At 35.3% G+C, this 23685-nt stretch overlaps 5 protein-coding genes across 5 annotated transcripts; 2 read left to right on the top strand and 3 right to left on the bottom strand.

Moving 5' to 3' along the window:
• Window positions 1-2026: 2026 nt before the first annotated feature.
• On the bottom strand, window positions 2027-3918 carry LOC110726640 (protein FAR1-RELATED SEQUENCE 5-like). Its single transcript, XM_021906110.1, has 2 exons — window positions 2631-3918; window positions 2027-2532 (listed from the first exon to the last, which is right to left on the bottom strand). The coding sequence occupies exons 1-2, from the start codon at window positions 3916-3918 to the stop codon at window positions 2027-2029; spliced, it is 1794 nt and encodes a 597-aa protein (XP_021761802.1).
• An 868-nt stretch (window positions 3919-4786) lies between these two features.
• Window positions 4787-9450, top strand: LOC110726740 (kelch repeat-containing protein At3g27220-like). Its single transcript, XM_021906227.1, has 7 exons — window positions 4787-5542; window positions 6004-6192; window positions 6560-6789; window positions 6876-7046; window positions 7303-7408; window positions 8669-8875; window positions 9038-9450. Exons 1-7 carry the CDS (start codon window positions 5330-5332, stop codon window positions 9200-9202), a joined length of 1281 nt encoding a protein of 426 aa, XP_021761919.1. The 5' UTR covers window positions 4787-5329; the 3' UTR covers window positions 9203-9450.
• Window positions 9451-9640: 190 nt separating this feature from the next.
• LOC110726739 (F-box/kelch-repeat protein At1g51550-like) lies at window positions 9641-13086 on the bottom strand. Its single transcript, XM_021906226.1, has 2 exons — window positions 12391-13086; window positions 9641-10954 (listed from the first exon to the last, which is right to left on the bottom strand). Exons 1-2 carry the CDS (start codon window positions 12845-12847, stop codon window positions 10008-10010), a joined length of 1404 nt encoding a protein of 467 aa, XP_021761918.1. The 5' UTR covers window positions 12848-13086; the 3' UTR covers window positions 9641-10007.
• A 1147-nt stretch (window positions 13087-14233) lies between these two features.
• On the top strand, window positions 14234-15388 carry LOC110726637 (LOB domain-containing protein 24-like). The gene is made up of 2 exons (XM_021906109.1): window positions 14234-14405; window positions 15050-15388. The coding sequence occupies exons 1-2, from the start codon at window positions 14250-14252 to the stop codon at window positions 15386-15388; spliced, it is 495 nt and encodes a 164-aa protein (XP_021761801.1). The 5' UTR covers window positions 14234-14249.
• A 3455-nt stretch (window positions 15389-18843) lies between these two features.
• On the bottom strand, window positions 18844-23491 carry LOC110726738. The gene is made up of 9 exons (XM_021906225.1): window positions 23028-23491; window positions 21679-21891; window positions 21493-21595; window positions 21011-21090; window positions 20848-20925; window positions 20540-20631; window positions 19815-19926; window positions 19572-19697; window positions 18844-19352 (listed from the first exon to the last, which is right to left on the bottom strand). Exons 1-9 carry the CDS (start codon window positions 23319-23321, stop codon window positions 19236-19238), a joined length of 1215 nt encoding a protein of 404 aa, XP_021761917.1. The 5' UTR covers window positions 23322-23491; the 3' UTR covers window positions 18844-19235.
• Between the last annotated feature and the right edge of the window lie 194 nt (window positions 23492-23685).

Raw genomic sequence — 23685 nt, 5'->3', positions numbered from 1 at the left:
TTCTCTCTCTAACTCTCAAACTCTCTTACTCTCTAACTCTCTAAAACAATTTTTTTTTAAAAAAAAAAAATTCCAAAATTGTTCTTCATTTTTTAAAAAAACAACAATCATCATAAACACAAAAGAAAATGGGTGATTCGAGGCGGATTAGGCTGAGATTCGGAGGGAGGACCTTCGGCGGCGCTGGTGGTGGTGGCGGTGGCGGCGGCGGCGATGGTGGAGACGAGGTATTTTTTTTTTTTTTTTAATTTCGGATCCCAGGAAGTTCCGCCCAAAATTTTCGGAAGTTCCATGGAGGATCTGTCTGGAATTTCCGGATTCTCCCTGGAACATCCGGAAATTTTGGGCGGAAGTTCCAATTTTTTTTTTTTTTTTTTTTTTTTTTGGCCCGTAAATAAAATTGTTAATTTTATTTTTTTTCGGATTTTGTTTTTTTTTTTTGTTATTTTGAAGTGTTATGGTGATTATTGTTGATATTATTATTATTGTTGTTGTTATTATTGTGCTTATTATATTTTGTAATGTAATTATTTTAAAAAATATGATAATTTTTATTATTTTGTTGATATTAGGTTTTTATTATTAATGTTAAGGTTATTGTTGTTGTTGTTAATTTGTTTTTTTTTTTTTGGATTTTGATATTTTTGTTGTTATTTTGAAGTGTTATGGTTAGTATTATTATTATTATTGTTATTATTATTGTTGATATTATTATTATTATTATTATTATTATTATTATTATTATTATTGTTATTATTATTATTATTAGTTATTATTATTATTTTAAAAAATATGATAATTTTTGTTAGTTATTGTTGTTAGTTATTGTTGTTTATATTTGTATTTGTTGTTGTTGTTGTTGTTGTTATTATTATTTTTGTTATTGTTATTATGGTTATTGTTATTGTTATTACTAAAATCGGATTATTTTTTAATTTTATGTAGATCAAGGGTTCTGGTGCTCGACATGCAATATCACGACGTCTGAATGCGTCTGTTAGGAGACAGACATCTCGATCTTCACCGGTTCAGCCCGAGCAGCAGCAATACGGGTCTACTAGTGGTTGGTCGAGAGACCAACAGTCTGGTAGTAGTCGGCCCTTGTACTCTGCAAGTGGAGCACCCATATCTGACGAGGAAGACGAATGTTCGGCTTGTCATGCTGGTGACCGGGATGAAGAACGGGACCCTCAGGATTTCCATATGGTATATAGGGGTCAGTTTGGGAGATTTGTTGGTAGTGGGTCGAGTCAGCCTACTTCCAGCTCTGCAGAGGCATGGTTAGTGCAGGAACCAACCGGCGATCGGCGGGAGTGGTGAATCAGGTACAAGGTCAAGACGGATAAAATGTGATCCACCAATTGTAGCAATCACAAACAATCGAGTCGGTGACCGAACCCCGTTGCGTGCCCTAAGCGGTAAGACTGTGATGCATGGGTAGTAGCAAGTACCAACTAGGCCTACTCCGAGACAAATCACCCTTGCGTTGAACTACGTAGCAATAGGAAATAAATCTTGAATTGTAACCATCCAATGCCGCTCCCCGACAGCCCCACCATCCCATCGAATACGCTCCACGTTCATCCAAAGTCGCCCAAGCCCGTAAATCCGTTCGTACAAATCAGGATGACCAGCGACCTCGTTCGCTATTGTTTCCCGAGCGTCAAACCACTTATTTTGATCGCCAAAGAAGAAGTCGGCGACACAACGAAAGCCACAGTTCCCATCACCAATGACATCCTTCCAAGACGAAATGTACGACAACATTGGGGCTGGAAGCAAGTTCAAATACCTGCATTGACTAATGTCACTTGGATCTACAACACAAAATTAAAAGATAAATTATTAGTAAAGCTATAAGTATTAAGTTTACATATTTTTATATTAAATATAGAATTTTAGTATTACCTGGTTCTGGGTCACCACCACGTTGAGTGTGTTGACGGTTCACATGCTCGAAATAGCTACGATCACACCTGGTGTTATTTCTTTTCGGTCGACCACGAGTGTTAAGGTTGATATGTGGTTATTCAAGGTGTGAATGATCTGGATGTAGCTCCTCTTCAATGATTCGCGTTACATTTCGACGTACGGCCGGGTCACTTTCCATGACTTCGTCGATTAGGGACCGAAAATGTGCAGCCTCCTCGGTCGAATCATTTACCACTTCAGGAACGTTAACACCATCACCAATAACCAATATCTTCCAGAAAGAATGAATTTGGATGCTATACAATCCTGTCTGTGCAACTATCGAATCATGAATCTGGCAAGCACATGGAAGACCATGGGTCAGACGCATAGCACATCCACACCGTTCATGGACCTGGTAACTCAAATCCCGCATCCTTTTCATCTCGTTATCCAGAACTTTCAAGCAATGTTGATACACTTTGCCATTTATACGTGACAGTGGCAACTGTCTGTACATCTGACCAATTTTAGACCTTGATGCCTCCAAGTCATTACGAATTTGTATGATGCGATTACCGATATGACAATGGACTCGGGCCCATACGGTATCCAAATCACCTGCCAATGATTCTAATTAGTAAATTCAAATACAATTACAATTAATACAATTACAATTACGTAACAACGAGAACAACTAATAAAATAATACAACTAACCTGTGGATGATTCTAACCAAGTTTTCACTGCTGAATGTTGGCTCTCAACTCTGCAGTTGGTGGTGTTACCAAAATGAAGAACCTGGTTCGTCCAAAATTTCACAAATTTCTCCTTATGACAAAGCCAAGTTCTCTGAACATACTGAATCACTTCCGGATATTTTCCCCACCTCACTTGCATGGCAGTTAGAGCACGATCATACTCCGCTTGTGTTGTTGCATTCACGATTTTGAACCATCTCCCAGCTCTAAAACTGACACCAACCGTCTTGTTTCCAAACATCTTCGTCACCTTAGCCTCTACATCTCTGTTGATGTGCCATAGACAGAGTAAATGTGACGTCCCTGGAAAGACTTCTCTCAAAGCCGCACATAGCCCAAGATCACGGTCTGAAATAAATACAGATGGCTCTTTATCAAACCCAATCAACTCCCTTAATCTCTGCAACACCCACCGATAGCTAGTCGTGCACTCGTCGCGCATGAAAACATATCCAACTAGAAAATTCTGGTTTGTCGGTGTCACGCCTACTATCTCAAAGAAAGGCATGTTATATCGATTGGTCTTGTAAGTAGAATCCATACCTATGACATGTGGGTATGTGCGGAGTATGTTAACCATGATCGGGTGCACCATAAATGCATGTTGCAAAACGTTGTGATCATCGTTCGTGAACCAGTAAATGTATTTACTCTCTCTCGCCAGATGAAGAAATTGCTGAACAACTCCTCTTCCTTCGGACATTTCCATCCTGAAGTCATTTCGGCAATTGTAAATGTGTCGGATGTTTGGATGATCATCAGGAAATTGCTCGGCAATAGTGGACATGATGTTACGGGGAGCAACCTTGGACTTTGTCATGTCCCGCACAACCTGTTTTGCACCCAGACTCAATCCGCTCACTTTACGGTGACCCTCTGGGTACACAATCATTGGGTGGTTATGTGTCCCGGTGTGATCATTTTTCGCAATGATTTTCCAACTTTCGGTGCAGACATCATAATATATCTTGATGTAGAATGGACAACCATTAGCTTTGGTTTTGGTGTCCTTCCGTATCGCGTTCTCCAAATCTCTCGGCTTGCTCCTTCGTGACCGATCACATCGCAAATACCGATACGGCCGACCATCTCTGGTTTTGTTATAAGACGATTTCACCAATATAAATCCCAATTTTATGGAAACACCATCAGCCCATGTAACATCATCGTCAAATGTAGGAAAAAACGTATCGGTGACAAAATTCCCACTATAATTCACACCGTCACCGCCTTCCTCAGATTCCATATCCTATAAAAATTAAACAAAACATGCTTTATGTCAAAATAATAATAATAAAAACAAAAATAATAATAATAATTATAATTAAAATAATAAAAATAATAAAAACAATACTAATACTAATAATAATAATAATAATAATAATAATAATAATAATAATAATAACAATACTAATAACAATACTAATAATAATAACAACAAATACAAAACAATAACAATATTAATGATAATAAAAAATTATAACAACAACTACAAAACAATTTATAAGACCATAACATTAATTAATAAATAAATAATAATAATAATAACAATAATAATAATAATAATAATAATATTAATATTAATATTAATATTAAAATTATATTTCTACTAATTAATAATAACAATATCAACAACAACAATAAAAATAAAAATAACAGCAACAACAACAATAATATATCAACTACAACAACAACAATAATATCAACATATTACTAATAATAACAATAATAATAATAATAATAATAATAATATAAATAATAATAATAATAATAATAATAATGAAACAAAAAATAAACATATTACTAATAATCATATTAATACAACAAAATTACATTAATTATCAAATACTAAATCACAACAATAATCACAAGACCACGAAAAAAAAATACATAAAAAAAAACTTAATAAACATAAAAAAAAAATTAAATAAACGTACTTAACATTTTAAAAAAAAAATTAATAGGGACATCCGCCTAAAATTTCCGGATGTCCCTAGGTACATCCGCCTGAAATTTCCGGATGTACCATGGAACATCCGGATTTTTTAGGCGGATCTCATCTTCCGCTTGAAATTTCCGGATGTTCCATGGTACATCCGGAAATTTTAGGCGGATGTACCTAGGACATCCGGAAATTTTAGGCGGATGTCCTAATTACCGAAAAAAAAAAACTTACAGAATGATCCGACGCATTCTCCGGCGTACGTATGTTCCACTCGCCGTCCATGACCCAAGACCCGTCGGAAAATTTAACGACTTTTGAAAATAGAAAATTTAGGTGGTCGTGGGGACCGATTTGGTTGCAAGGTCGTGGGGACCGATTTTGGGAAGCTCGGGACAGCAATGTCGTGAAGTGAGGGGACCGTTTCATGTATTGTGTCCAAATGAGGAACAAGGTCATTTTTATAACCCAAATTGCATAAAGGGCATAGTGGTCCATTCAAGTCAAAAAGGGAGCGTTACCTGGTAATTTGGGAGCGACAAATAGCAGTTAAAAAAAAAAAACTACGGGAGTACCGACAAATCAAGTGGCCATTCCTGTGTGCCGCGCTTTCTTCTTCTTCTTCATCATCATCTTCTTCCTCCTTCGATCTCTGCAACTTCACTCACTCTTTTCTCTCTCCTCTAATATCACTTTCTCTCTCCTAAATCATGCGATGAAATTCGGAAGACATACCCAGAAACATTCATCATCATTGTCAATTAAGCTTGTGATTTTGGTATCATTTATTGCTTTGATTGGAGCTGGTGTTGTTGTAGATCTCTTATGGGCGTCGTCTTCTTCTTCTTCCTTCTCCGCTTTTCGATATGTCTCTGATAATTGGCCTTCTCAACAATCTCTTAATCTTAACCTAACTTCTCTTCCTAAGGTTTGATTCGATTTCCTTATTCTTTTAATTTTGCCCTATTTTTTGTTTATTGTTGAAATTAAGCTGTTTATGCTCTCAATTTGATTAGTTAATTTATGCTCGTATTTGTCGTAATAATGTATGATTACAATTTAATTGCCCTAGTTAATTCGATTAGTTAAATATAATATTGAATCCTAAAACTTAATTTTAGTTTTATGTAAATAATTTTTGGGAGAAATGATGTTGAATTTGTTGATTATAACTCTTAAATTTTGAATAATTTTTATGGCGGGGCGTTTGATAATCATGGTTTATGTTGCTAATGTATGCACGATTAGGGAAAAATTCGATTGATTTGGTATAAGTTGGTAATGTTGCTATTAAAATTAGGGTACATTGCTCAAACATTGTCAATTAGCTCAATTATCTTGTTCAAGTTTAATTGATCTAGGTGTGCATTACCGATTTTCTTACAATAGGCAAAGAGTAAAGATAAAGGAAAGGATGGAGCTCCGGAAAGGATTTTGTCGGCTACTTTCGCAGACTTGCCGGGACCTGAACTACATTGGGAGAAGATGCCAACAGCTCCGGTGCCACGTCTAGATGGAGCTGCCATACAGATTAAGAATATCTTATACGTTTTCGCTGGATATGGAACCATTAATCTTGTGAGTATTTCTAGTTGTCTTGTATCCCATTAGTTGTGATGTTTGATCTATTTATCTTTGCTGCAATGCATGATTGGCTAATCTCGAACTTGTCTGCTTGATTTGAATGAGATTGTTTGGTATGTTGTGGTACCTTTCTCTTGCCATGGATATGTTATAGTGTTAAGTTTATCACTCTACAAATTCTTTTGAATTATGCATTTTGACAAGGAAACATAAGCTAAAAAATATTACTGCTTTACAAGTGTTGTTATTTGAATAGTACCGAATATTAATCTTGATTCACAAATTTGTTTTTAGTAATTTGTCAAGATTGTGGATCATGACGTCACTCATCCTGTCTTGCCTATTTGCTTATGGTTTGCAGGTGCATTCCCATGTTGATGTCTACAATTTTACGGATAATACGTGGGGAGAAAGTTTTCCTATGCCTAAGGAGATGGCTCATTCTCACTTGGGAATGGTAACCGATGGAAGATATATATATGTTGTCACCGGACAATATGGTCCACAATGCAGAGGGCCAACAGCCCGAAATTTTGTGCTTGATACTGAAACGAGACAATGGAAAGATCTTCTTTCTTTGCCAGTCCCTAGGTAATTTTGTGATGTCTTTGTTTTCTGTGTCTGGTGCAGAGTAGTTTTATCCTGCAATTCTAAGAATTTGTAACTGTTCTATTCAGGTATGCACCAGCTACTCAACTTTGGAGAGGAAGACTGCATGTCATGGGAGGCAGTGGGGCTAATCGGTACACACCTGAACTAGACCACTGGAGTCTGGCAGTGAAGGATGGGAAGGCATTGGAGAAGGAGTGGCGATCAGAAGTACCTATTCCTCGTGGTGGACCTCACAGGTAATTTGATCATGTCCCTGTCGAAATCTCTCCTTTAACATAAGCAAGAAAACCATTGTATTTTCATTGAAAACTAGTAGCACAAACATCAGCTTGTCAGTCAATTATTGAAAACTGATTTGATAATGTTGGCATTATACTACGTAGATTTTATCCCATAGTTGTGTTATAATGTCAATGGATGTGGGATGTCTTCCCGTAATCTATAACTTTTTTATTCCCTAAATATTTATGATGTTCTTCCCTTTTTTACCAGGGCTTGTGTTGTGGTTGATGACAAACTAATGATTATTGGTGGTCAAGAGGGTGATTTCATGGCCAAACCTGGTTCACCAATTTTCAAGTGCTCCCGCAGACATGAGGTATTATGATTAACTTTTTCCAGAGCTTAATGGGTTTCTTGGTTGTTTAAAATAGTGTGAACCCTCTGTGATGTGATGTTTGGGGCACTAGGTGATCAAAATCTTGAAATATAGCTTGCTGTACAAGATTAAGGCCATATTATATCTGTGCACATGGCACTATGATTTCAATATCTGTTGTTTTGAGCTCTTGCATCTTGGATGATTGTGGAATTTTTTATTTTATTTTTATATTTGAGGTCTTAACTTTCTCAATGTAAGAACTGCAAGTTCTAATTGGTTTCTAAGTTTCTATTCTTAGTACTGTATTGCCTAATTATAAGGATAGGTGATTATCAGTTTGCACGGTGACTTCCCACTCAAGTGTTGGCACAAGGCAAAAATCTTTTAGTTGGCATTACAAGTTTTGTAAATTAGTTTACTGGTTTTTTTTGTTATTTAACTTTTGAAAATTAGATTTAATAGCTCACTTATTTAGGTTGCCATTGCTTGAAAGTTGAAACATTGTCCAATTTTATCAACCTATTGATTAATGAGAGTTCTGCAATATTCAAAATCCCACTGTTGGTTAATTTTTTCTACTACTGGATGAATAGTCCTAGGGTTGGTGATTTTTTTACCCGGGACTTCTAGCACAGAAGATCTTGATGCATATGCATGCTGGTGTTCAATCTTGGCCTCACAACTGAGGTCTGTTGAGAAGGACCCAGGCATGTAACCAGGAACTAGTCCAAATAAATGCATTTACAATTTGAACTATTACCAGTGTAGGATTAGGACTTTGACTTACCCATGAGTATGTGTCGTCAAGCAGGTTCAAGGCCTTGCCGTGTCTTCGTACCCGGGACAAGCTGCTTAGTGCTAAATGAAGTTTCTTTTTTGGCATTCTACCTAAGTACTTAGGAGTTTTTGTGCAAGTAATGTTATTTAGTGATGCTTGGTGTTTAAAATTGACAGACTTCTGAATGTGATTGATTCATGATGTCTTGATTGCTAGTGTACCATGCGTCTTGCTAAACCATGTACTGTTGCTCTGGTAAGTAGTTCTCGACGTGTTTATAGTCTGAAAAGATGGGCATTCTAGTCACACACTTTTTTTTTTTTTTTGGGTAAGGAGAAGGCCGATTCTAGAAGGGGGGGATGTAAGGGAAATCCCTTCTAGAATGGGCTTGGTGACATTTGACCCTTGGCCTCACGCCTGAAGTTGGAGAACTAGCCAGCTACTCTAGCTTCCTATCTCATTTTTTAATCAATGTGTAGGTGGTATATGCTGATGTTTATATGCTGGACGATGAGATGAAATGGAAGACGTTGCCTTCCATGCCAAAGCCAGATTCGCATATAGAGTTTGCATGGACTATAGTTAATCATTCAATTATAATTGCGGGAGGCACAACCGACAAGCATCCTAACACGAAAAAGATGATCTTGAATGGAGAGATCTTCCGGTTTGATCTAGACACACTGGTAAATGCTCATTATTACTGATTCTTAGGCTGAGTAGGAATTTCTTGCTATTCTACACATTATCCTGAAGTTTCATTCTTGAACTTTTAATTTTACCGCGGGATACTTGGCTACTTGCATTTGCTCATTTTCTAACTTGTTTCATAAATTTGAATATTACAGAAATGGTCAGTGATTGGGAAGCTTCCCTACCGTGTCAAAACAACTCTCGTTGGATTTTGGAATGGTTGGTTCTATTTTACTTCTGGTCAGCGAGACAAAGGGCCTGATGATCCAGGCCCCAGAAAGGTCATTGGGGAAGTTTGGAGAACTAAATTAAGCTTCTAGTCTCTAGTCAATTATTTCTGGATGTTAAATTTTAGGTAGGTCATATTCATCACGATTTAACCACTGTTAGATGTCCTAGTCTGAAGCTGTGGAGCAAATATATGTTCATTTTCCGCTGTTGTCAAAATGGAAAGGCGGGAGGATGAGAAAATTCAATTTGTTCATATTGATTCATGTATATCTTGTAAACCATATGAGAATCAATCAGAGATGGCTAGCCCTTTATGTTCAAGGGCATTTTGTATTCATCTTTAAATTACAAGTTTTCATACATCCCTTTTTCTTGCAGGTGATCTTATTTTTCTTGTGCACATCTTGTATTCCTTGTTGGAACAGTTAGTTGATAAACCTGTAAAATTATTTTTCTTTGTGCATATTGGTGCTCGATCTAGTAATTTGTACAAAAATTTTTAATTTTAAGCCATGCAAAATGATAGATCACTTACAAATTTATTCACAATCTATTTATAAAAATAGCTACAAAGCAATATACTGTACAAGATTGTGCCTAGTAAACTTGACATGAGTTGCATAAAGCCATAGCTCATAAAATAACAGCATCAAATTCCTGAACATAAACTATAACCCATCTTCAACTGCGTCATTACCATACTAAATTACGAATGTTATCCAACCATTTTACACGCAAAACTGAAACCATCCCAAGATGTACAACTTAAAAAGAGTTTCCTGTACCAAAATCTACCTACAACATCCAAAATTGCTCGTATATCTACACGCCTCTCTCTGAACAACATACCACATAGAGAGAGATTGATTCTAGTTGTTAAGAGTTAGCTAAAGGTCAACCAGTCAAGCAAAGTTCCACAGCCAAGACGTCACCATCAAATCTAAGACCAGATGGTTCAGCTGGTTGAAGTAATCCATTGACCATTCCACCAAAGACATACAGCAGACGGCCTGAATGGTCGGAGCATGCTGCGTGAAAAGAGCGAGCCCTGGGTTTATATCCACGGGATTTTAGTCTTTTCCACATTCTTGATGAGAAAGGGTTCTTTATTATGGTGTTCACATCTAACAACCAAAAGTCATTTTTTCTGTGCCTTTGGGAGTTTTCACCTCCATAGATAAGAAGTTTACCTCCTATGACGAGGGTTGCTGAATGACCAACTCTTGGAAGGTTAATTCCCCAAGGAGTGTTTGATAAGTCAAATCTAACCAGTACCCACTTTGGATGATCCTCTGAGGCATCGAAAATCCAGGCATCATTAAGGACATCATAACCCAATCCCCTTCCCCCAAAAAGTAGTGTTCGTGTATCATCAATACAAGTCACAGTATGTCCCGAACGTGGTGGTGGTTTTGGGTGGGTAACAACTTCATGCCAAGTTCCATGACCGAAGTTATCTGACATTTCCAAGATCCACAAGTCTCCTAATCTAACACCATCTGGACCAATCCCTCCATGAATAAGCATTCTCTTGTTCTCCATGCAGCATCCAGCGTGGGCTCCACGTGGTGGTGGTAGTGGTACTGCTGAGCCAACATCAAGCAGCCTCCAACACAAGTTAATACCATATGTCTCATTATGAACAATATTTCCAACCCAGGTATCGTTTTGACGGATACCATGATCATTGATGCCTCCGAATAGTATGAGAAAATCACCACTTACGACACAAGTATGCCCAAAACGTCCACTAGGAATTCCTGAGGTCACTTTCTGCCATTTTGATATGGTTTTTAAATCGTAACCAAGATACGCAACCCAAGTATCATCAAGATGACGACCTGAATGTAAAAGAAGCAGACCAATGAGTAATTCTTTAAGAAACCTATTTCATCACTGTGAACAGAGCTTTAAAGATGCTACGTTGCAAATTATCATTTAACGATTTCTGATTCTGAAAAAAAAAGTATTGTAATGTTATTCCTGCATGTTACTGAAGAGAGAAAGAAGTAGATCAGTGGGGGATATTTTAGTTAAGCCAAGAAGTAACAGGCTCTTTCACGAAATTTCTAGTTTTCTACAATGATTTCCACACCTTAAACATGTTACGATAAGACTAATCAGCAGGAATAAATTAGTGGAAATTCAAAACAGCCTTTAGCTATTAGCACCAATAATCTGAGATACTGATTTGTAGCCACAGGAGATTCACAATGAAGATACACAGAAGACGTTATTTAACAAGAACCAATACGTTTACTCTTCAACTCAAACAAAATTAAAACAGGCTCAATGATTACAGTGGCACTTCATCACCATTTTGATGTCAAAATGCAAAAGGGGAAAAGAAAAGAAAAAATACACATCAAGGCAAAAGAATAGAGCAAATTTATGCTGCATAACATTGGTGAGAGAGTATCTGACACTAGTACTTCTGTGCTTGTCCTAGTGTTAATGTTCATACTTGACCATATTTCCAAATTCTGCAGGCTTCCGGCCTCATTTAAAGAGTTCAAGTTTCAAACCTAGCTTTTATTTATCGAAGGGATGTGCTAAAAACTTCAACATTATCCCACAAAACCAAAACAATAAGCAGAACTAACTTTCAGATTTGGATTCTTTTGCCATATTTACAGAATATGGGGTAAACATTAAGATGTCAAATACATCAAGGCACAAAATTTCGAACACAGCAGTAGTATCTCTCAAATTACACATTTGAGGGACATGACACTCATTAAATCATACCTATGATCTTAGTAGACTCATTTGCATCTGCTTTTTACAGTACATATACATCATACATGAACTAATGATGTACACACAATTTAGGTTGACTTATTTGTTTGGGATACAATCAAAGTGTCAAGCAAGGATTCCATACCCATTTCGAAGTGTCAAGTGTCCAACACGGGTACAAACGATTATATGGTGTACTAACACAGTCTATAGCATAGTTCTATCACTGTTCCAATTTTCCAATAAGTTCAACTTCAACACCCTTTTAAGTTCACCGAACAAAACTCTCAACTAAACAATGCAAGAAAACAGATACTAGACACATTACTCAAACATTACCTAATGCCATTATCCACCCAAAACCCTAACTAAGAAATGTCAACTATTATTGAAACATCATATGGAGAATTGGGAATCCATCAGAAAAAAACATGATCACAAACAATAATGAAATATAATTTAATCAAGAAAAATAAAAAATTGATAGAAAACAACAAAATTGAAGAAAATAATGAAATGGGTATCAGAAAAAACTAACCTCCTTCACATCCACCACCAAATAAAACCAAACAATTTGAGACAAAATTGAGAGAATGAGAAGCTCTAGGGCAAGGACTCAAACTATGAGTAACTGGGTCACTCAATTTTAAGCAAGAAACAGACCCCAATTGAGCTACTTGCTTGTACAACTTCATCCATGGCATAAAATTAATTTCACCATTATTATTATTATTATTATTATTATTATTATTATTATTATTATTACTATTAGCAAAATATGAAGAAGATTTAAGGGCATCAACACAGGAGGAACCCCACTCTCTTCTACAAATAGACTCCCACAAACTATCAGATGAAGCTAAAGATTTGAACTTTTTGCAAGTTTGAGCAAAAGAAAGGATTGAATTGATGGGTAAAAGGAGAAGAATTGAGAAAAGATGATCTTGAACTAAGTTACAAATTGGGGTTTTTTCATTATTGCTAGATTCATCCATGAATGAAAAAGGAGGAAAAAGGCAAAATAATGATTTTGTTGTTGTTGTTGTGAATAATTGAGTAGGGGTATTTTCTCTCTCCTAAAAAATGAGAAAATTTTGTTGGTTTCAGAGTAGGAGATGGAGCCATCAGTGCTCATTTTCTGGGTTGATTTGCTCATCAGTTCTTTGGCGTCTTCCACGCCTTTGCCACGGACCGCATTTTGTACCAATTCTACACTTTATTTTTTGTAGTTGTATCATTGTATATTTGTATGTATAGATTATACAGAATTACAGATTACTTTATTGTGTTAAATTAATCAATCATGCATAAATTCTCCCATAAACCATCATGTCATATTCTTAACTTTTGGAATTTGTAATACCAAAAGTATGAGAATCTAATCTACCAATCACCAATTGTTTTAATTACTTAAAAATAGAGTAATTACGGGTCAATTTAATTCAAATTTCGAGTAAAACAATGAATTTGCTCCTCGTAGTTAGAAATTCAGAGGGGGCAAATTACTAGAACAAAATTTTGCTTATGGAGTACTTTTTTCACAATATGACGAGCCACAAACGACAATTATATAGATATAATTTCATTTTATTTCTGTTCTCTTACGTTGACATTCAGTTCACTTCCTAATTTCATTCTCTTATAAAATATTCAGTTCAGTTCAGTTCAGCTGAGTTCGGTAAATGAGAATAAGCCCTTAGGCTCGTAGCACATAATTTACTACTTGTATATTGTTATTTTATACTCTGTATAAAGGTTAATGAACTAACTAGCATGTTTAATAGCGAAAGGGTGTATTTAATAAAATTATTTAGTTTTAATCGTCTCAAATATAACAATCTTGGTGACATTTTTTTATTCTTGAGGCAAATTGAAAGGGTTCAGCATTGAAAACAATATCAATTTCCCTAACCATTTTTTTTTTTAATTAATTATAGGATACATACCTAATATATTCTCACATGCCTATTAAAAAATAAATGAATGTTTATTTTGTTTCAAGGAAAATTATCCTCACAAAATTCCCACTTAACAATCTAAATCAAATTTACTAGCCGTTAGTTATAATTATATGTGAGTATACATCTATTGTTAGTAGGAGAATATATTTTCTTCAAATTATCCTATATACTACTAATTCAACCTAAAAAATTTCCTATTTACCTCAAGTAAATTTCAAAATTTACTAGCCGTTATATACATTTCCAATATTAGAGCAACTTAGTAGCTAATTAGCTCCACAAAAATCAGTGACTAATATAGGACTAATACACTTCTCATATGTATATAAAAAAATATTATGATCGTTATAATATCTTACAAGATTAACTATATCTTATTACAGATTTTAATAAGAGGGAAAATAAAATAAAAATCAAAGATTTAGTTAAAAAAAAAATGTCAAATTCAAGAAGATGTGCAGCTTGCAAATATTTAAGAAGAAGATGTCCTAAAGATTGCATTTTTGGACCCTACTTTCCTTCAACTAATCTCGAGAGATTTGCTTCTGTCCATAAAATCTTTGGAGCCAGCAATGTTGCCAAGATGTTAAAGGTACCTTTTATAATTTATTAGGGAGTAATATTTATACGAGCAATAAATATTTAGGAGTATTGATCTTACTATTTTTGTATTATAAATGGAGTACTACTTACTAAAATATTCATTAATATTCTCGTGTAGTTTGATTATGACTTCTTATTTATATTTGTCCTACTAAATTAGGTGGATTAGAAGTATCTTCTATTCATTGGAATTTAGAATTCAATGTTAAAGAAAAATCATTGCTTTCAAAAATGACATTTTGTGTCAAGTGTAAACTTAATATCGCTATATTCCAAAATGTGTAATGATGAAGAAAAGATTTGGTTTTTAAAATTAAGTAATTTGTATTTAAATAATAATACACTCAAATATGGTGGCTATGATTAATTTCTAGATGATTTATTTTAATTTTTTTTATAGAATTCCATGATTCTAATTTATGATAAATATATGACCATACTTAAATTTATGAATTAGAGCATGTTTAATTTATAAATTTGGAACTTATTTAAAATTATATCAATTTATTACATAAAGAAATTTAGTTGAACGCCTATTTTTTGTCTGAATATTATATAATAATTTTGTCTTTTTCACATAATTTCAAATATGATTTTTGGACAAAAAAAATGATAGTTTTGATGTTAATGCAGCAACTTCCAGAGGAAAGGAGGAGTGAAGCAGCAGAGAGCATGGTGCTTGAAGCAAGGTCACGGGTTCGAGACCCGGTGTATGGAAGTGTTGGTACAATAACTCAATTGAGGCAACAAATTATGGAAGCTGAATATGAGTTGGCCAAGACACAAGGTCTCATAGCCTTATTGAGCCATGCACAAAATTTGCATGAACAACAACAAAAATTTGAAGCAGAAAACAAACTTCCCTTAATTTCTCAAAATCAAGATAATTTGCATTTTGATCATTCATTGTTATTGAATGATTTGAATCAACAACAACAAAGTAAGAATTACATTAGTTGGGGATTTGAGTAATACTACTATTATTTAGCCCTTTATTCATTAAATATTTTGATATAAGAAGAATATGTACTCTTCTCATAAAATTCACATACAACATGTTAGTATCAATTTGTCATTTTCGTCAAAGTTACAACAAATCACAAAAAAGAAATAAACTTCATACTCTATAGAAGGGTGACACACAATCATAAAATTTTGGAACAGTCACATTTTAGGAATATCTTGACGATAAATTACTCAATACACCCGCCATCCTTATTATCGCTTTATTAAGAGTTGTATTGTTAAATTGAGAGGAGTCATGGAGAACAAACTAACTAAAAATGAAGATGAGACTATTTTATAGGAGGCCTAAAAAAGGTAAATTGAACAAGCTTTTAGACGGATGGAGTATTATTTTTTTTTTGAAAACAGGCGGATGGAGTATTAAGTAGATCGAGTACAGTAGTAATACTACCTCCGTTACATATTATTTACAACGATTTGACATAATATGTAACGGAGGTGGTATTTACTCATTCTAGTAAATGAATCAGTGAATTTGGTTCATAAAAGAAATTAAATCAGTAAATTTTGAAAAATTACAGAGCAAATAAAAAGGGGACCATATAGTATTGGTGTGAGTAACAATAGATTCTAGAGGAAACAGATGCTAAACATATCCTTGTCAAAACATCTCTTTCAGCAATTTGATTTGATGAGTGTTAATTGGTTCACGAATACAATCACTCACAACAAAGACATAAACTAATATGAATGAAGACAAGAAAACATCAATACCCATTGACAGTTACCTTTATAACTGACCAAACTTGTGGGAAAATTGTGCAATTGTACCACCTAATATTAATACAGATTGACAGAATTAGCAATTATAGGTTTGTATAGATGGATTAATTTGTTCTTTAGGTTGGTCCATACTCCACAGATAATTGTCATTAATGCTTGAGTTGGGCACGAGACTTTGCAGACCCACACACCCAAGGATGTGTGCCTCGTGCTCGACCACGCCTTGTCTGAAAGGATTTAGGAATAGTCGTAATATGCTGAGCATGTGCCGATCTCTCATAAAATAAGCTCATGTATAAACAGTGAAATCCTTTGATAGTATTAGTAATTTATTGTCAATTGATTAAAATTAAGCACGCTAGCATATCGTGCTCATACCAAAATTTTAAAATGATGTTCATCCATGGCATGTCAAGTGTGCAGTGGCTCCCATGTTGGGCTTGTGCCCTGCTAGTGGCCGATCCTCAAGCCATTTTTGTGTCATGCGACTTGACTGGTTTTTATGTCAATCCGACCCATGTCCAACTCTATTTCTCAAAATATTAAAGTTAAGGCCCATTTTTGCAAACCCTTTTTATGGCTCCCTCTAAATTATGATTTAAAATTGTTTAACCAACTCCTCATATTCTTGGATAAGTTGTCCTACCTAATGGTTAAATGAACTTTAATTATAATACTAATTTAGAATTCTAGTAGAATATGTTAAGCTTGCCGTGGTATCTTTATTTCTTGGTCTTTTTACGGCGAGCTTGAGCCGCTAGCCAATGAGCCGGCGAGACCCATGAACTAGGGACCTTCTTAATCCTACAAGCCGAAAGATCCCGAACCTCATCTCGGATAGCCCCTAATAACCAAATACAGGAGATATCATCCGCGGATACTCGAGTAAAAAGGGAAACCACCTGAGCGCAATCCGTAAATATCTGTAAACGAACAATCCGCCGATTAATAAGGCCTTGTACTCGTACCTTGTGTAAAGTAACAAGTACATGGAGAACATTTGTGTAAGGCCTTGTACTCGTACCTTACACATCTACTTCTTTGAAGATTAATAAGTACGGAGTAAAATTTAACTAGTTTAAAGAACAAATATAACCATAAATTCATAAAAATAAGCTTTTTAAATCAATTATAGTTATAGAATAAATTTCCAATAAGTGAACATCAATTTCAATTCAGAATTTTGAAAAAAAAATGTTTTTTTTTTCCAAATTACACTTTGTTTGTTATGATTTCCATCATGAATAACGATATAGTTACCATAAATAAAGTTTTTGTCACGTTTTAAAGAAAGAAAAAATAGGTAGATGTGCAATGCTACCTCTAGAAGCATATTGCTTGACTTTCAAACTTGAGATAATCACAATTATAAATGTCATTATCCAAAGTGCTTTGTATTTTTATCGTAGGCAATCTATATTGACTAAATGACATAACCAGTGACATAATACTTATCTGAATTTCTCAAGCTTATCAACTTAGATTCTAATCGCATCCAAAACTATTGCCACCTCACTACTTGACCTTTTTTTTTTTTACTAGAGTAAGAACTCACTAGATGACTCAAAATTCATCATCTTTTCTTTAATGACTGTCAATTTTTTCTAGTTATGATCATTAATCTAAGGGCCTGTTCTCTTACGTTGAACTTCAATTCAGTTCAGTTCAGCTCAATTCAGTCAATGAGAACAGGCCCTAATTTTCCATAATAGTTTCTAGTCTCATACAATGCATGGATCATACGTCTTGTCAAGTAGAAATAAATGAAAAAAACTACACAAATCATAATATGACCGGGAAGAAAAACTTACAAGAAACAATACAAGTATTTGATATTGATTTATACAATAATTGGACTTCTTTTTTTTTTCTTTTTTTTTTGGCAGATAAGATGGGCACTATTAAGCTATAATCCCCCACAAATCAACACACGTTAGCAAATTAGACAATTTTCAAGAGGGGAAAGGGATCTTTCTAACAAAGTGTCTACGGAGAGAACACTTGACAATCTCTTGTGTTCTTTACCGCTAAGCCAAATTTAGGGCCTGTTCTCTGACTAAACTCAGTTGAACACTTGAACTGAGCTGAGCTGAAATGAAATGAATATTTTATAAGAAAAGGAAATTAGGAGCTGAACTAAACTGAAATGAGCTGAGCTGAAATAAAATAAAAATAAACATATGAGAACAAGCCCTTAGTTTGGTTTGTACAACAATTGATCATAAAAAAGATGTTCTCCTTTCCACAAAGCCGAACTTAAGTTTAAGTTGATATGATGGAAAGAACACGAGAGATTCGAGAATTGTTTCATTTTCCTTAGTGAGGGGTTGTAAACTTGTAATTCAATGTTGGAACTAGAAATAAAGAGCTAGAAAGAATCAAATTCTATACACGAGTAATACATTACCTAATGTAACACAATAATACTTACAGAAGATTCTAGTCCAAAGATTCTCCATTTATCATCAATAACTAGTTTGAGTGATGTTACACTGAAAGGTATTGATTCAATACTTTTCACTACCATAACATCACTCAAACAACGGCTGCTGAGCACCTACCTAGCTTAGAATTATGAACGCCCACGCAACCTCGACTTTGACAGCCTGATAAGGGCCGAAATTCACCTAAACAATATGCCAATCAACAAGCTCAAAGTCACCATTTATCCGAGAATATGATCAAAGATGGTACTCAGTACCGACATGTAAGGGAGATCAATACCACAGCAAACAACTGAGCATCTTAACTTACAAAGAACAAAATTTTTATTCTCGGAGTTTGATACACGCGTCACAAACGCCTAGAACTTAGACTAGTTATGGGAACAGGATGAAAGATGACGATTCTTCTAAAATCTATACTTATTCTATAAAACAGCTACTTTATATGAAAAAAAAAAAAAAAGAAAAAAAAAAGACATGCGCATTGCGAAGATCCCTAGCTCGTTAAATGCTGTAAAGTTCATACTGCCACATCTTTAGCTAGACACGACAATGCAAACTCTCCCATAATACATTATTAAGGGGGTTTGGTTACTGATGAGAATTTCTCACTCAGGCAATAGCGTTCATTTCTGAATATTGTACAGCTGCCCATTGTTAATTAAGTGCTGAAGAGCAGATTTGGCTTCCTCAAGAGTCTCAACAACCTTTCCGTCTTGAAATGATATCCTCTGTATGTTGAACTGTAAGAAAAAAGAAGCCTTTAGCACACTATAAAGTGGCATTTCGAAGCCAGGAGATCTGATGATATTGCTTATCACAAAGATGGGAATTATCATGACTAGTACCAAAACATGGGGCAATTCAAACAAACAAAATGAAACAAAAACCAAAGAAGAAAGTAAAGGAGGGAAACAAAATATTGACATACAGGTTGAGTGAAGTTGAAAGAAATGATATACCTGTGCCCCTTGACGAACCCGAACATCAGTTCCTCTGCTGTCTATCGAAATGAGAGCAGCGTCATCTACCTCAATTTCAGTGGATAAAAGCTTTTTCAAAGGCTTTGAGAAGATGGCATTGAGTTCCTAAAATCATACCGGAGTGACAATTATTTCCATGTTACATATGCTTCGTTGATAAAGCCTAAAAGTGAGGACTTTTTGCATTAATTACTAGAGAAACAAGAAAATTAGCACAATTACCTTTAAATACTGTTCACCTCCTTCCAGCGCAATCTTATCTGGTTTTAGGTCTTCGTATTCCTTAACATCAACCCAAGCGACTGTACCGAAGCCACCAATGAAATAGATATCACTGCTTTCATTGTTCAGGGGAAAAAAATTCAGCTACACGATATAAGATACGCTACTCATGAAATAAGAAGACTCATTAGTTAAGTGGACTTTATCCACTAAAACCAGCCACAATATATAAATAAGATACAAGGTAAGGAACCCTAAAGTATCAACTATCAAGGCGATCCTATGCTATGCAGAAAGTGAAGTCTACTTCATACGCATTTGAGAAGAAAAGCTGCAATACACTTCCCCCCCCCCCCCCCCCCCCCCCCCGCCTTTTTTTTTTTGGGTGGGGGGTATCTTCTATCAAAGAGAGACTGAAAAGCTTATGAAAGGAAGCCATTTTATCTCAGGACAATGACATATATTGTCGGGTAAGCTAGCTTAAGTCTATTTTTAGGGGAGAAAGAACCCTCTTATACCATAAAGAAGCAGGTCTAACATGTAACACCAGTAAGCCAATCTTCTGACAGAAGTTCAATAAACAATTAACAACAATTAATACAATAAACTTGTAGGTCCATTCAAATAAAAGATTCTCACAATCAGGAAATAAAATTAGAATTTCTTATGAGAAAATGTGCATTCATCTGCGAAGTAAATGAGTGATAAAAGAAACAAAGTATTGCCTTATATTTTGCATCCTGAAGTAATGGAAGTTTCCCCACTGTTGAGAAGGCCCTTGTTGATGCTTTCTTATATACTGTTTATGAGCCCATTCCTGAAAGACACAACAAGAACAGTTATTGGAGAACAGCACAAATAGGATGACCAACTGCGTAAATTAAGTATTTTGCTACCAGATACATTTTTGAAAACCTGCTAGGCTGCTACTATAATAGCTTAGGTTAACGGTGCATCAGACTCCACAAGTATATAAATACACAAAGAATATAGATTTAAGCAAGCTAAAGGTATAAAATTAACCATCAATCACCTGTTGATCTTCAGGAAGTGGGTAGACATCGCCAAATATTGTCACTCTTGCATTAGATAAGCCACTCCATCCAGGTATCTATGAAACCTAACGGTCAATAAAGTGTATAAACAGAAAAGCGGAAAAGTTACACTTGTAGACAACACAATGTATACAGACAAACCTGTACAACAAGTGTACACCGTGGATCAGCCAACAAATTTCTTGTGTGGATAGCCAATGGTGAAAAAGAGAAAATTGGATCTGCAACAATAGACGATAAAAATTATGCTTCTTGGGCATAACACATGCAGAAATCCCTCACAATTAATCTTCCCTTCTTAGCTCTGTATGTGTATTTTTCACTTTATTGTTTTCAGCCCTTTTTCTTTGAGGGGGATGGAAGGAGGCATGGCGACTAAAAAATTGATGGATATTTAGGTCGATCATATCAAGTACCATCAAATTAGAATAGAACATAACCAACAATGATATCCAATTCAAAATATTTTAATGCTGGAACATATCTCCTGTTGGAAATTCATAAGGCTCTTGTCAGACGCTATGAAACTAACTTCTACTGAGCTCCATAGTTCATTGTATTTTACAATGGAGAGATGACTAGTAAACCACACCATAAATGATATGCAGAACAATCTCACTTACGTCCCATGGCATCAGGAGCAAAATCCACCAGAGAGCCAAATGGATAACCTTGCCGTCGATGGTGCATACGAGACATAACAGTGCACAAGTGAGCAAAACGAGCCTAAAACAAGAAATACAGAATATTAGTCCAAATGTTTCAATTTTCAATTTTATATAAGAATGGAAGGGATCACAGGAATTTACCTGTTCCATCAGATTACGTACTGCCAATGCCGGACTTGGTAACCCATGTGCGGATGTCGCACTTTGAACTCCACCAGAAATTGGCGTTCTGAAAAGTCCTGCCCTGGTGCCTGCAGACCCACTCCCACTTCCTGATCCTGCTGGTGTTGACACCATCTTTGAGGCATCATTAAAGCTTCTCTTGAGACTTTGGGTTGGATGACTATTGATAGCCTTCAGAATGTGAAAGAAGACATCACAACAAAGCCGAAGCAGCCATTTCATACACTCGCTCACAGACTATAATTAAGAAAAGAAAAAATTCTACTTCTAATCACAAACCATACTCCAGTGCTCACTGCACAGTCATATCAAGACAAGGTATAGAATACAAAGACGGCAGTCTGACCTCCAGAGAATATGAAGTTCTTGTGATCGACTGATCAATTAGTTTATATTTAACATCCTCTCACCCACCCACCCACCACCCTCTCTCCCCAAAGAAATGTCATGGAATAGATACATAATTTAGGGTTCTTCTATTCTCTTTAAGCAACTCGTTCACTCATTAAACATCAATCCTACTTTTGTCAGATAAAATTTGGAATGAAGAGAGCATATAATCAGACCATGATCCATTGATAAACTTAGAAACCTCCACTTTGTATGACTAGAGTCATTAGACCACACAAAATGCAGTAGTGCATAGACTGCCAATACAAAATTCATTGCAATTTCCTCCACTTCAAGCTCATCAGGATACAATAGATAGCATCATCTTGCTGTATCACCAATTCACCATAGACACAAAACCCAAAGACTTAAAGCAATACAAACACACACTATCGAGGAAATTATCAGTCCAAACTACATTCCATTTCTCACCAACTAAAGCAAAAATGAGTTAATAATCAATTTCGCAACCGAAGGACAAAATCACACTAGCTCACTCAGCTTCAAATTACAAGAGTAAGTTAAAGGTAAGTCACAGTCTAACAAAAACCTTAAAATATCCACCTTCCATCATAATGAAAATGTAAAATTACTACTAGAAAATAAAATTGCAAATTGAACCAATCCTTTGAGAAACATACATCATAAAACCACATTACTCCCAAAAAGGAAAGGAAAAGAAAAAACTTTTAACCCAAGAAACACACACAAAACCCTCAATCATAAATCATCACCAACTAGAAAATTCTAAATATTTTCTCAAATCCCACATAATAATCATCCTTATAAACCAAACACATTTGAATGGAATCATTCAAACCACATTCTAACATTTGAGAAATTTCAGGGTTTTTGTTCTGAGTTTTTATTTTTTTTATATGAAAATCAAAAAATTAATAGGAGAGAGATTAAATTACCTCGGGAAAAGGAAGAACATCATCAGAAGCAGTAGCATGAGCATCATCAGAACTAGGTTTATTCTCACTTTCACCACCTGAAGCTTTTTTCGAAGCAGCCAAAACCCTTGATGACCAAGAAATCCCAACTCTCTCAGAAGATAACCCCCACGAACCAAGATTCAAACTTTCGTTAATTCTCAAACACCCACTTCGATTATTCCAACGTTTGATCGAAAACTGGGGTAATTGACAACCTGGGTTGTTTTTTTCTGGGATTTTTGTCAGAAAAACAGAGCTTGAAAGGGTTTCCATGGCGGAAACTGATTAATTTATCTACCAAATAAGCCGAAACTAAGAACTGAAAAATGATATGCTATGATTTGGAATTGAAACTCATCTTTTTTAATATGCTTTGGAACTCAAAAATAGTAGAGAGCAAAAAGAGCTCAGTTTTCCCTGGGAAGAGAGAGAATCTGTTGGCGGAAAAGCCCATATGAAAACGGGTAGGGCTATTGAAAAGGTTCAACAAATAACCCGAATTAGATTGGACTGTTCGAATCCTAATTGGTTTGCGTTAGTTCAATTGAATTTTCTGGGCACAACATTGAGCAAAGTTTAATTGAAAAGGGCCTGAATTTCTTAAATTTTTAGGTTATTTGGGCCTGGAAACATGAAG

This window comes from Chenopodium quinoa, unplaced genomic scaffold, assembly GCF_001683475.1.
Source record: "Chenopodium quinoa cultivar QQ74 unplaced genomic scaffold, ASM168347v1, whole genome shotgun sequence".
Taxonomy (NCBI): Eukaryota; Viridiplantae; Streptophyta; class Magnoliopsida; order Caryophyllales; family Amaranthaceae; genus Chenopodium; species Chenopodium quinoa.
This window is presented reverse-complemented; position numbering and strand designations above follow the sequence as displayed.

Bases quoted from the DNA above. Each gene is read 5' to 3' on its own strand.
- LOC110726637 (XM_021906109.1), top strand. From the start codon at position 14,250: ATGTCAAATTCAAGAAGATGTGCAGCTTGCAAATATTTAAGAAGAAGA. The intron at 14,406-15,049 runs GTACCTTTTATA...ATGTTAATGCAG, and splicing joins ATGTTGCCAAGATGTTAAAG to CAACTTCCAGAGGAAAGGAG.
- LOC110726740 (XM_021906227.1), top strand. From the start codon at position 5,330: ATGAAATTCGGAAGACATACCCAGAAACATTCATCATCATTGTCAATT. The intron at 5,543-6,003 runs GTTTGATTCGAT...TTCTTACAATAG, and splicing joins ACCTAACTTCTCTTCCTAAG to GCAAAGAGTAAAGATAAAGG. The intron at 8,876-9,037 runs GTAAATGCTCAT...TGAATATTACAG, and splicing joins GGTTTGATCTAGACACACTG to AAATGGTCAGTGATTGGGAA.
- LOC110726738 (XM_021906225.1), bottom strand. From the start codon at position 23,321: ATGGAAACCCTTTCAAGCTCTGTTTTTCTGACAAAAATCCCAGAAAAA. The intron at 21,596-21,678 runs GTAAATTCCTGT...TTCTTGTTTTAG, and splicing joins TACGTAATCTGATGGAACAG to GCTCGTTTTGCTCACTTGTG. The intron at 19,698-19,814 runs GTAATTGTGCTA...GTATGATTTTAG, and splicing joins GAGGTGAACAGTATTTAAAG to GAACTCAATGCCATCTTCTC.
- LOC110726640 (XM_021906110.1), bottom strand. From the start codon at position 3,918: ATGGAATCTGAGGAAGGCGGTGACGGTGTGAATTATAGTGGGAATTTT. The intron at 2,533-2,630 runs GTTAGTTGTATT...AATCATTGGCAG, and splicing joins TTGGTTAGAATCATCCACAG to GTGATTTGGATACCGTATGG.
- LOC110726739 (XM_021906226.1), bottom strand. From the start codon at position 12,847: ATGGATGAATCTAGCAATAATGAAAAAACCCCAATTTGTAACTTAGTT. The intron at 10,955-12,390 runs GTTAGTTTTTTC...TTTTACATTCAG, and splicing joins TGGTGGTGGATGTGAAGGAG to GTCGTCATCTTGATGATACT.